The following is a 12892-nucleotide window of genomic DNA, read 5'->3' as shown; positions in this document are numbered from 1 at the left end:
GACAAAGTTAATGAGGGTGGAGATGAAGACACAGGTGTTGAGGGTGGAGATGGAGACAAAGTTAATGAGGGTGGAGATGAAGATAAAGGTCATGACGGTGGAAATGAAGACACAGGTGGGGAAGGTAGAGAAGAAGGTAAAGGTGATGGTGGAGACAAAGACACAGATGATGAGGGTGGAGATGGGGCTGAAGGTGGTGATGGTGCAGATGAAGACAAAGGTGATGAAAATGAAGACAAAAGGGGTGATGGGGATGAAGGAGACAAAGATGATGAGGGTGGAGATGAAGACAAAGGTGATGAGGGTGGAGATGAAGATAAAGATGATGAGGGTGGAGATGAAGACAAAGGTGGTGATTGTGAAGATGGAGGCAAAAGTGATGAGGGTGGAGATGAAGATAAAGGTGGTGATGGTGAAGATGGAGGCAAAAGTGATGAGGGTGGAGATGAAGATAAAGATGATGAGGGTGGAGATGAAGACAAAGGTGGTGATGGTGAAGATGGAGGCAAAAGTGATGAGGGTGGAGATGAAGACAAAGGTGGTGATGGTGAAGATGGAGGCAAAAGTGATGAGGGTGGAGATGAAGATAAAGATGATGAGGGTGGAGATGAAGACAAAGGTGTTGATGGTGAAGATGGAGGCAAAAGTGATGAGGGTGGAGATAAAGATAAAGATGATGAGGATGGTGATGGAGACAAAGTTAATGAGGGTGGAGATGAAGACACCGGTGTTGAGGGTGGAGATGGAGACAAAGTTAATGAGGGTGGAGATGAAGACACAGGTGGCAAAGGTGGAGAAGAGGATAAAGGTGTTGGTGGAGATGAAGACACGGGTGATAAGGGTGGAGATGGAGCCAAAGTTGATGAGGATGGAGATGAGGATAAGGGTGGTGATGGTGAAGATGGAGGGGGTGGAGCTAAAGATGATGAGGATGGAGATGAAGAAAAAGTTGGTGAGGGCGTAAATGAACATAAAGATGATGAGGGTGGAGATGAAGATAAAGGTCATGACGGTGGAAATGAAGACACAGGTGGGGAAGTTAGAGAAGAAGGTAAAGGTGATGGTGGAGACAAAGACACAGATGATGAGGGTGGAGATGGAGCTGAAGGTGGTGATGGTGCAGATGAAGACAAAGGTGATGAAAATGAAGACAAAAGGGGTGATGGGGATGAAGGAGACAAAGATGATGAGGGTGGAGATGAAGACAAAGGTGATGAGGGTGGAGATGAAGATAAAGATGATGAGGGTGGAGATGAAGACAAAGGTGGTGATGGTGAAGATGGAGGCAAAAGTGATGAGGGTGGAGATGAAGATAAAGGTGGTGATGGTGAAGATGGAGGCAAAAGTGATGAGGGTGGAGATGAAGATAAAGATGATGAGGGTGGAGATGAAGACAAAGGTGGTGATGGTGAAGATGGAGGCAAAAGTGATGAGGGTGGAGATGAAGACAAAGGTGGTGATGGTGAAGATGGAGGCAAAAGTGATGAGGGTGGAGATGAAGATAAAGATGATGAGGGTGGAGATGAAGACAAAGGTGTTGATGGTGAAGATGGAGGCAAAAGTGATGAGGGTGGAGATAAAGATAAAGATGATGAGGATGGTGATGGAGACAAAGTTAATGAGGGCGAAGATGAAGACACAGGTGGTGATGGTGAAGATGGAGGCAAAAGTGATGAGGGTGGAGATGAAGATACAGATGATGAGGGTGGAGATGGAGACAAAGTTAATGAGGGTGGAGATGAAGACACAGGTGGCAACGGTGGAGAAGAGGATAAAGGTGATGGTGGAGATGAAGACACGGGTGATAAGGGTGGAGATGGAGCCAAAGTTGATGAGGATGGAGATGAGGATAAGGGTGGTGATGGTGAAGATGGAGGGGGTGGAGCTAAAGGTGATGAGGATGGAGATGAAGAAAAAGTTGGTGAGGGCGAAAATGAACATAAAGATGATGAGGGTGGAGATGAAAATAAAGGTCATGACGGTGGAAATGAAGACACAGGTGGGGAAGGTAGAGAAGAAGGTAAAGGTGATGGTGGAGACAAAGACACAGATGATGAGGGTGGAGATGGAGCTGAAGGTGGTGATGGTGCAGATGAAGACAAAGGTGATGAAAATGAAGACAAAGGGGGTGATGGGGATGAAGGAGACAAAGCTGATGAGGGTGGAGATGAAGACAAAGGTGATGAGGGTGGAGATGAAGATAAAGATGATGAGGGTGGAGATGAAGACAAAGGTGGTGATGGTGAAGATGGAGGCAAAAGTGATGAGGGTGGAGATGAAGATAAAGGTGGTGATGGTGAAGATGGAGGCAAAAGTGATAAGGGTGGAGATGAAGATAAAGATGATGAGGGTGGAAATGAAGACAAAGGTGGTGATGGTGAAGATGGAGGCAAAAGTGATGAGGGTGGAGATGAAGACAAAGGTGGTGATGGTGAAGATGGAGGCAAAAGTGATGAGGGTGGAGATGAAGATAAAGGTGGTGATGGTGAAGATGGAGGCAAAAGTGATCAGGGTGGAGATAAAGATAAAGATGATGAGGATGGTGATGGAGACAAAGTTAATGAGGGTGGAGATGAAGACACAGGTGGTGATGGTGAAGATGGAGGCAAAAGTGATGAGGGTGGAGATGAAGACAAAGATCATGAGGGTGGAGATGGAGACAAAGTTAATGAGGGTGGAGATGAAGACACAGGTGGCAAAGGTGGAGAAGAGGATAATGGTGATGGTGGAGATGAAGACACGGGTGATAAGGGTGGAGATGGAGCCAAAGTTGATGAGGATGGAGATGAGGATAAGGGTAGTGATGGTGAAGATGGAGGGGGTGGAGCTAAAGGTGATGAGGATGGAGATGAAGAAAAAGTTGGTGAGGGCGTAAATGAACATAAAGATGATGAGGGTGGAGATGAAGATAAAGGTCATGACGGTGGAAATGAAGACACAGGTGGGGAAGGTAGAGAAGAAGGTAAAGGTGATGGTGGAGACAAAGACACAGATGATGAGGGTGGAGATGGAGCTGAAGGTGGTGATGGTGCAGATGAAGACAAAGGTGATGAAAATGAAGACAAAGGGGGTGATGGGGATGAAGGAGACAAAGATCATGATGGTGGAAATGAAGACAAAGGTGATGAAAATGAAGACAAAGGGGGTGATGGGGATGAAGGAGACAAAGATCATGAGGTTGGAGATGAAGACAAAGGTGGTGAGGGTGGAGAAGGAAGAAAAAGTGATGATGGTGGAGATCAAGATAATGTTAATGAGGGTGTAGATGGAGACACAGGTGACAAAGGTGGAGAAGAGGATAAAGATGATGGTGGAGATGAAGACACAGGTGATAAGGGTGGTCATGGAGCCACCATCAGCCAAGTTGATGAGAATGGACATGAGGATAAAGATGCTGAGGGGGGAGATGGAGATGAAGGTGGTGATGGTGCAGATGAAAATCAAGGTGATAAAAATGATGACAAAGGTGGTGATGGTGGCGATGGAGACAAAGATCATGATGGTGGAGATGGAGATAAAGGTGATGATGGTGCACATGGAGGCAAAAGTGATGAGGGAGGAGATGAAGATAAAGGTGGTGATGGTGCAGATGGAGGCAAAAGTGATGAGGGTGGAGATGAAGATAAAGATGATGAAGGTGGAGATGGAGCCAAAGTTCATGAGTATGGAGATGAAGCTAAGGGTGGTGATGGTGGAGATGGAGACAAGGATGGTGAGCATGAAGATGAAGATAACGATGATGAGGGTGGAGATGGTGACAAAGTTACTGAGGGTGGAGATGAAGACACAGGTGGCAACGGTGGAGAAGAGGATAAAGGTGATGGTGGAGACAAAGACAGAGGTGATAAGGGTGGAGATGGAGCCAAAGTTGATGAGGATGGAGATGAGGATAAGGGTGGCGATGGTGACGATGGAGGGGGTGGAGCCAAAGGTGATGAGAATGGAAATGAAGAAAAAGTTGATGAGGGTGTAGATGAACATAAAGGTGGTGAGGGGGAAGATGAAGACCAAGGTCATGAGAATGAAGACAAAGGTGGTGAAGGTAGAGAAGAAGGTAAAGGTGATGGTGGAGACAAAGACACAGATGACAAGGGGGGAGATGGAGATGAAGGTCATGATGGTGCAGATGAAGACAAAGATCATGACGGTGGAGATGAATATGAAGGTGGTGATGGTGGAGATGGAGACAAAGTCCATGAGTATGGAGATGAAGCTAAGGGTGGAAATGCTGGAGATGGAGACAAAGGTGATGAGGGTGGAGATGAAGATAAAGGTGGTGATGGTGGATATGAAGATAAAGGTGATGAGGTTAGAGATGGAGAGGGTGGAGACAAAGGTAATGAGGGTGGAGATGAAGAGACAGGTGTTAAGGATGCAAATGCAGATAAAGGTGATGAGGGTAGAGATGAAAACAAAGGTGGTCATGGTGGAGATGGAAACAATGGTAATGAGGGTGCAGATGGAGGGGAAGGAGGGAAGGGTGGAGATGGTTGGGGGGGAGGCAACGGTGGTGAGGTCGTATATATTGGAGGTGGGGGAGTAGGTGCTGAGGGTGTTGGGGGAACAGATGGAAGAAGCGGAGCAGAAGGCATTGTGGGTGAAAATGGAAAGGTTGTTGGAAAGGGTGAGGAGAGAGAGAAGGGTGAAGATAAAAGTAGAAGGATTGGAGGGAATCCTCCTCCCAAGTTAAAGAAGCGGCATAATTGTCATGGTCTTAGACACAGAATTTTACACTAAATATGCATTTATCCATGTCACCTATTACATTGGGCTATTCGGACAAACATCAGACCCACGAGGACCCACAAAACAGCAAAGAATGGAGAAGAATGGAAAAAAAGCCAAATAGAAGATATAGTGTAGCAACATGAGTAATCATTTGGATCAAACAAGGGGGTTGATCAATAGCAAGCCATGTGTAAAATCCTGAAAAACTAGTGCCCATCATGGTCTTCAAGAGGTGTAGCACAGACAGCCACAGTTGGGAGAGTAACAGGAGATCAAATGATTTTATCATTAGCCTATTCTTCTGAGATAATGTTTTGTTAAAAAAAAAAAAATCATATTTGTTTTAGAAATAATAATCTGCAATGTACTGACCAGATTTAAATGAACGACTGCTGAGGGAGTCAGACTGATACATTCCATCAGGTTTAGGCTGCTCATTGTGCACAACATAATTATGTTTGAAGCAAATTAATTCTGGCAATATTGGTGTTTACCTTTGAGGTAATTTCATCAGGTCCTCATGACCTTTGTCTGTAAAATGACAATAAAATGATTTAACAAACCACTGCTTTATAAAAGGTAGGGGAGAGCGGTGCATAGCGTCACATGTTTCACTCTTTCTTAAATTACTTGGGTACAATACACCACAATGGAATTGGGTACACACATCAATTTGATAGTCAGACTCAGCTAATAGCCTGTCTTATGTAGTCCAGGGATATGTCTGCTGCTCTAACCATTTACAATAATAGCACTATTATAAGGTGCTTTACTATAGGTGCTAATTGCACAGTATCACAATGATTTTTCAGCTCTATGTGGTTCAGTGTGTATGCATGTAAGTTGTAAGTGTTTTTAGTGGAGACAAGTTGTCACGCGCCAACTTGCCACAAAGTCATTGAGACAATTTACCCCAAACTCACATGTGTGCTAATTAGTCTCAAGGTCAGCATAACATAGGACTGGAACTAAAGTATCAGAAGATGGATGCTTCATTCTCCCCTCTACTCAGTACAAAAATATTATTTTGAACATTCATACTTACAAAAGTTTTATTGCAGAAAAATAAGAAATACTTTTGAAGGTGAAAATAAGAATACTGTCCTCACTGCATATTTGTGTGAGTTTGACCACATGAAAGCAGGAAGTTGTCCTCAGAACATTAAATCACACAAAATGGCTCTTCAATTTTTTGAGGTAATCCCGCTTGTTTTGGGGAAATAAACAGTGTGACAATTTACCCACTCTCCCCTACAGTTTTAACATCAATTGTTGCTTTTACTCTCTATTATTTGAACTTGTGTATTTGGCTGTCTATTATTTGATACTAAAATTAAATATGTATTGTGTGTGAATAGTTTTGTTTTTTTTTCACATTTTTTCCAAAATGTGTATGTGATTTTGTATTTTCTTTGTAGACTTCATTCTTTAACGTACTTTACTTAATGGTTTTCATTTACTGACTTTATGAAGTGGGTAGTAATGTTATTTACTGTGCTTTATTTGATACGTGTTAGTATTGTTGAAAAAAAATACAAATAAAACGTTTTAAATAGTAAAAGTAATTCTGACGCGCCAGATAAAACTACAGTACGCACAATCCCTGCGCATGCTCAGTTAAGCCTTTGAAGGCGAACGTCTATATGAGGTCCGTCAATTCGCCGACCGTGACATAGCTCACGTATATTCTCATGTTGTTGCAATAATGTAGATCTAAAACGAGACGAAAAAACCTCCTGACTTCCTAATGACACGTGTGTCTGCAATCCGTCCTTTTATTTGGGCTGTTTTAATACAGCCGCCTGCAAATTTGGTGTGCGGGAGCAGTGGTCTTGAGTTTGTTTTTCTATCCCGGCTAGCTGGCATTGTGGCTAGCTAGCTGCTTCGTTCCTGCTAAGGTTAATTTTGAATACTTCAATAAGTTCTCGCTTCCAACCAGCGCTCCTGCATATTGTCAAACTGTTAGACCGGCAAACGGATGAAGATCCATGGGAGTAATTTGTTAATTTAAGCAGCGTTGTTTTGCTGGGATAAAAGAAGCAACAAATATGTGGCAAAGCGTTGGACTCACGGTGTTAGTCATCGTGGCTACCCTCGTATGCGTTTTTCTCTTCATGTTGTTTGGTAAGTAACGTAGCAGTTCTGTACCTAGATTTTACAACTATATAGCTACCCATGGGCTAAGTTACATGTGGCAGCTGTTAAATATTGTATAACGTTATAAGTTAAACAAATTCAGTTTTTTCAGGGAGCTATCTACATTAGCTAAAGCTAACATTTAGCTTCCAACCATCCTAAGAGAGAAGCTATACGTTTCTAACACATCTCTCTAATCAAATATGACAATGACACTACGGTATTATTTAGCAACGGAAGTATTTTGAAATGCAGCACTATTTGTCCCCACTTTCAAAGACGGTGGTTATGGAACTACCATAGGAATCAAACCATATTACACTATGATGACAGTCATCAGACTGCTGCTTCTCTTCGCTACTACCTAACGCTGACTTCGCTGCTTTCTCCTCATGGAGTGGTTGCAGTTATTCTATACAACGCAAAGATGGTGGACTTCGTATGAGTAAAAACTAAAAGTAGTTAGTTTTTCTTCATTGTTGAACTGGAACGTCAATCACCGGAACTCTTTATTTTTCCACTAAGGACGCTCGTCAGCGACCGGAACTCTTTAGCAGAAACAGGAAGAGAATCTGAAGGCAGCAATTTAACTATTGAAGATTTTAATTGAACTTCTGAACTGAGGAAATCACTGCTGTCGTGTTGTGTCACATACCACTCGTGTTGGTAGCAGGCCTGTACGTGTCGCGATCGCCACGTTTTAGAAAGTGACGCAGTAGAAGAATACATCAAATGGCACTACTCACAGACAGGGCAGGGCAGGGCATAAGGCCTTCTTACGATCTGGCTGTAGCACTTTTCATTGGAGCAGTTAATCCGATTTCTACGGCGTGCCCGGTCTTTGTATTGTCCAGCGATTCAATGTTAACTAATCTGGTATTGTCCTTTCCTGCTGCGACATTTCCAGTGACCTGTTTCACTTTAGAGTGGATGCAGACTGACTTGTGAATTACTTGTATTGCCTTGTTTAAATATAGGAAACGGGAAGGTGCTGGTGATGAATCTCCTACGTTTTCAGTGACATGATGTTTTGCGTGTTCATTAATTGGTGGGTGCAGTTCAGAATACTTTTAGCCACAGGAACATAACTGTAGAGACATACATACATGGCTGCTTTGCAGTATTTGACAAATGGGATAAGCCTGTCACACTATTCCTTTTGAAATTCATAGCACAAAAATAGTGGAACATTCTCTCAAAAACACATTATTAACGCATACGTATGTGTTTGTGTATGTGAGTAGGTATATGCGTGTGGCCTTACGCAGCCACAACAGAGCTTTGCCAGTAGTGGCTATATACACTCAGTTTATTAGGTAGACTTGTTCACCAGCTTGTTAATGCAAATATTTAATCAGCCAGTCATGTGGCAGTAACTAAATGCATAAAATCTATGCATAAAGAGGTTCAGCTATTTCTCAGACCAAATGTCTGAATGAGGGAGAAATGTGATCTAATAAGTCAAAAAAAAATTAATAATAATAATAAATACCTAATAAAGTGCTCAATGTGTGTATGTTTGTGTTAGCGCTTACATGTTATTGAGGAAATGTTAATTGGTGTTTGTATATTATATATAAAATGTCTGTATTGTTTTGTGGCTCTCACTTCCGTGCATTCTGTGGCAGTAGTTGCCTGTAAGCCTGTTTTTAGCAGGCAGCCAATGAGCACCTGCACTGCCGTCCTGCAGTGTGACCCCCAAGCCGCTGCTTTTCGGCAGTGTTTTGAGCTTCAGTTGAGAGGCTGGGGGAGGAAGTCTCTGTCCAGGACACCTGCTGCCCGGTGAGATACGGTGATGGCAGAGGCCAGAGACGCAGAGCGAAAGGGGCAGTGGGAACCGCACACAAACGCCGCTGACATCTCTCTCCACTTGCTTCTGGAGGCCCGGAGAAGACGATAATGCCAAACTGGAGCTGGGCTTCAGTAACAGAGTCTATTAATAGATGTGGGTGCAGGGCGGAGCTGGGCTGGGCTGGAGACGGTGTAGTCGCAGCTGCCCTGTGGAACAGTCTCATTCTGCTCTGACTGCCTGGTGCGAAGGTCACGCATTCCTTATTAAGTAACACCACAGACCGCTTGGACAGATCATAGGACCGTTCACTTGAAGAATTCCTCTGATTTCTTTTTCTTTTCTTTTTTTCCCCTAGACTTTTTTTTTTCTAACAAACTAAATGTTTTTATGAGGTTTGAGTGAATGTATTTTTTATATTTTTATATTTCGCCTATGCATTTTGAATAATCATTATTTACTTTGCACATGTGTTGTTGTTATTGGACTTTTATTCATATAAAACATGACTGACTGTTTTCGCCCGGGCCATAATGCTTCCCCAGAGCTTAATGTTCTGGAAAAACGAAACTAAAGGTCTATTTCGCAGACGCAGCTGAAGCCTAGTTCGAGACTAAAATCTACTTTGAATGGAGACTCTCCATACAAACCTATACAAATGCAAATTTGGTCCAGTACTAAGTTTAATCTGTGTCTGAAACTGGCCCTTGTAGTTGCGGTTGTATCTCACACTTTCTTGTCTTTGTCTCCCTCTGCAGGCTGGTATGTGGTATGGCAGCTCTTCCTCTCCAAGTTTAAATTCCTGAGGGAGCTTGTGGGCGACAGCGGGGCCCAGCGCAGTGACTCGGAGCCAGCCCAGCCCGAGGCCGATCGCAGCTCCGCCTCTGGCCCTCGCCAGCGTCCAAAGACCCCCCGGCAGAGGCTAGTCTCACCTGAAGCGGCCACATAGACCGCCCCTCTGCACCCTCGCCGAGCTGCTGATGTTGACGTGAAAGGCCATCGAAATGCAATGTTCCTGTACCTCCCCTCCACATCCCTCCCTCTCGCAAGTAGTACTTTAGGCACACCTACCTGTGCAGCTGTGTTTCAGGGCACACCTCTCTGTCCCCCAGTTTCCCCAGCCTTCACGGTTGACCTCACAGTGTGGGCCACTCTCATTGGCTGATGAGCTTCACCCAACCTACAAGACCACTGGTGGTCCTATTACACAAGGATGTGTGAGAGCATGCGTGTGTGTAACTTAGCTTGAGTAGTTAAAAAAAATAACTCGCAACTGTGAGCTTGACCTATTTTCGCAGGGAAACTATGCGGAAGAAAGTTTTAAACTGACAGTCCTCAGTCACTCTAATTTGACACTTTTTAATTGACACTTTTTAGTTGTCACTGTGAGATACTCTCGGTTCCTCGTGGGAAGAATGTGCGATTGTTTTACTCGGGCCCCCCTCTGGTCAGTGAGAATGTGGAACAGAACGGTTTGCCGCGTAATGTCCTGAACCACCGTCCAGAGGCCCTCCTGTGACATCACCGTGACCTTCTGACCTCCAGAGACTGGCGCGTGTCGTGGCGAAGATGCCCTAAGAGCATTTTCATAAGCGCGTTGGCGCGTGTACCTGCCCCACCACACTGTCCCGCAGCGAAGCTGTGTTCTGAGCGGGCGTTTTTTCAGGTTTTCACGCCTCACCGATCCTAGCCAGCAGTACGAACGGTCGTTTTTACACGTACTGGTTTTCATTTTCCTTTTTTTTTTGTTTTTAATGCAAGAGCTGTAATCGACCATCATAATAAATATTTCTTAAAAAATATATGTAAGCAAATAGACTGTGCAGTTTTCTATGCATGGAGTTACTTCATGTGTGATTGATGGGATTAAAGTGTCTGTAACCTATACAGAGACTGTGGCCCGTCAATGGTGTTAGATGGGGGCATGTCTTATGTCCAGATACAGATGCCAGTGGCACCAGAACCATTGCAATAAACCTTGACAGATTCTACAACACTCTCAAACGCAACTGGAGGGATGGAAGATGGGATGGGGAGGACTATGGATCGGGCTCTGAAAGTACATTAATTTGTCCGTCCAGCAACTGTAGTACTGTGTCCACCACAAGCAATTTCACTGGACAATCTCTTGCTTTTACCAACAGTAGGCCTACAACTACTGCTGCCAGGAACGGTAGTACGTGTTACCATACATATGTAGGTAATTTTGTTTAGTCTTCCTGAAATGGCTGGACTATGCAGGTGAAGAGCGTCGATATGCCGCTTTGCTTCTTTTCATCGCTAGCTTATAAAGCATAAGTGACACGTAAGGAAACAGTGCTGTTCACTCTGGCTGATTAGATTTCCAAGCAGACCTATGTGAAGAATGTGCGTAGACACAAGGGGGCAGCATTTCAATGGAAGTTGATTTCAGTACGGGAGGCTGGGCAGAAAACCCACAGTCGGATAACTACGTGCAGCTGTGAGGGTTTGCAGAAAAATAGCTCCACAGTACCAACGCTGGAGCTGCACAGTCTACAGATGCCAAACAGGAAATGACTGCGGTAAGCCAAGGAAGTGACATCATCCTGCCGCCGCTCTCCCGGCTGGTAATAGACCCGGGACCCAATCTGGGCTGCCGTTCCTCCACAGGACATAATGCACGGCAGGAGGGGCGTTTCGAGCGCTGATTCAGTCCTCAGCCATGTTCGGCTGTGTTTTGACTGGCTGCCTCACTATTTCCATGGTGTTGGTTTTGCTCAAGTTAAGTACCTGTTTTGGAAAGCCAGCTGAGATGAGATCCCACTGGCCACAAGGTCTCAAGGGCAGCACATCATTGGACTCTAGTGACGAGCGTCACCGAAGACCTCACCCACACGCACAAACACCCCTAACTCAAACAGCCTTTTAGAGCAACCTTATCCAAACACTATCCTCAATACACACACTCTGTAAATATAGCAGTCTTGCTCAAACATTACTCCCTATTACACATGCACGCAAGTCAGAAAGCCTACTAAAATAGAAACTTACAAACAGTACCTCAGAAACTGCCCCCGGAACTCTTGTTCATACATCAACCTCCCTCTAGCACATACTATTCTCCCCAAGTACACACAGGAACACACACACACTCCTGACTGTCAGAGGGCCTGTTAATATAGCAACATCGCTAAACACTACTCTCCTGTACCAAATGTACACATATAGGCTACACATGTTTGTCTTAGCTGGGAACCACAGGAGAGTCTATCCCAAGTAAAAATACCCTTGGGAAAGAAAGCTCAGATTTACAGTCTTGACTGTAATTCTGCCCTTGGTTTACGTGTCCCCGTGGGCAACCCGGGAGCGGTGCGGACAAAAGCGAATCGCTCCTGTGGGCACCCGCTGCCGCTTCCACCCCACAGCCGCAGTTTTAAATCGCGTAGCTTCAACCGAAAAAGCTCCGCTCTGAGGTCGACCCGAAGGGACGAGCCGCGCAGTAAAACGGACGAGGCGGGGCCGTGGGAGACCGTCTCTGCTCTGGCCACGCTCTACTTTCCTTGGCCTCTGGTGCGCGCGACTGTTTTTCCGATCGGCGGGAATCGGATTTCCATTCCCGGGGTCTGCTGAATGACAGTGGAAGACAGAGGAGAAACAGAAGTGCACCGTGGTGTTGCTAACCCCTCCCTCGCTGGGTGATAAGAAAATGCAGAAACAGGCCAGTGGTTTCTGACACGAGGTTGCGGCATTAAGACTTATATCCCCTATATCTCTTAAGACTGCCACAAACCTTTGAGTCCATGGAATTTCTCATCAGCTCAAAAGTGAAACCACCCTGTTTGTGTGTCTGTGTGCGTCTTCCTGTGTGCTACATTGCAACATTGAGTTATTTATGTGTCTATTAGTGGTGTCAGATGTTATCTGAAAAGGGCGGGAGGGTATATCATAAAGCAGGATTATTGAGTTAGCTGGCTAGGTTCACTGTTAAACCTGGAACAGTTGCTTTTACTTCAGTCCATGTTCCAATTTTGGAAGGGTTCCGGGTTTTACTCTGTGACCTCTAAAGCACAACACCAGTTACCAGGAGAGGATTTTGAGCCCTAATAATTGGTTTAATAATCTCCTGCTGGCCAGCTGCTCTTTACTATCAAGCATCGATGAGGAATCTGCTGGCACTTCCAAAACGTTGGTTATGGTTTCGAGCTTGGTCAGTCAGCTGCGGTTCTGTGTTTCAGTATTAACCGAGCTGCATACACATGCAGAAAAATGTCACGTCAG

The 12892-nt window shown here is 44.8% G+C and overlaps 1 protein-coding gene across 1 annotated transcript; it reads left to right on the top strand.

Annotated features, from left to right (window-relative positions):
• Nucleotides 1-6355: 6355 nt before the first annotated feature.
• On the top strand, nucleotides 6356-10467 carry smim13 (small integral membrane protein 13). The gene is made up of 2 exons (XM_061255541.1): nucleotides 6356-6852; nucleotides 9412-10467. The coding sequence occupies exons 1-2, from the start codon at nucleotides 6777-6779 to the stop codon at nucleotides 9600-9602; spliced, it is 267 nt and encodes an 88-aa protein (XP_061111525.1). The 5' UTR covers nucleotides 6356-6776; the 3' UTR covers nucleotides 9603-10467.
• Nucleotides 10468-12892: the final 2425 nt, after the last annotated feature.

Source organism: Conger conger, chromosome 9 (assembly GCF_963514075.1).
Source record: "Conger conger chromosome 9, fConCon1.1, whole genome shotgun sequence".
Taxonomy (NCBI): Eukaryota; Metazoa; Chordata; class Actinopteri; order Anguilliformes; family Congridae; genus Conger; species Conger conger.
This window is presented reverse-complemented; position numbering and strand designations above follow the sequence as displayed.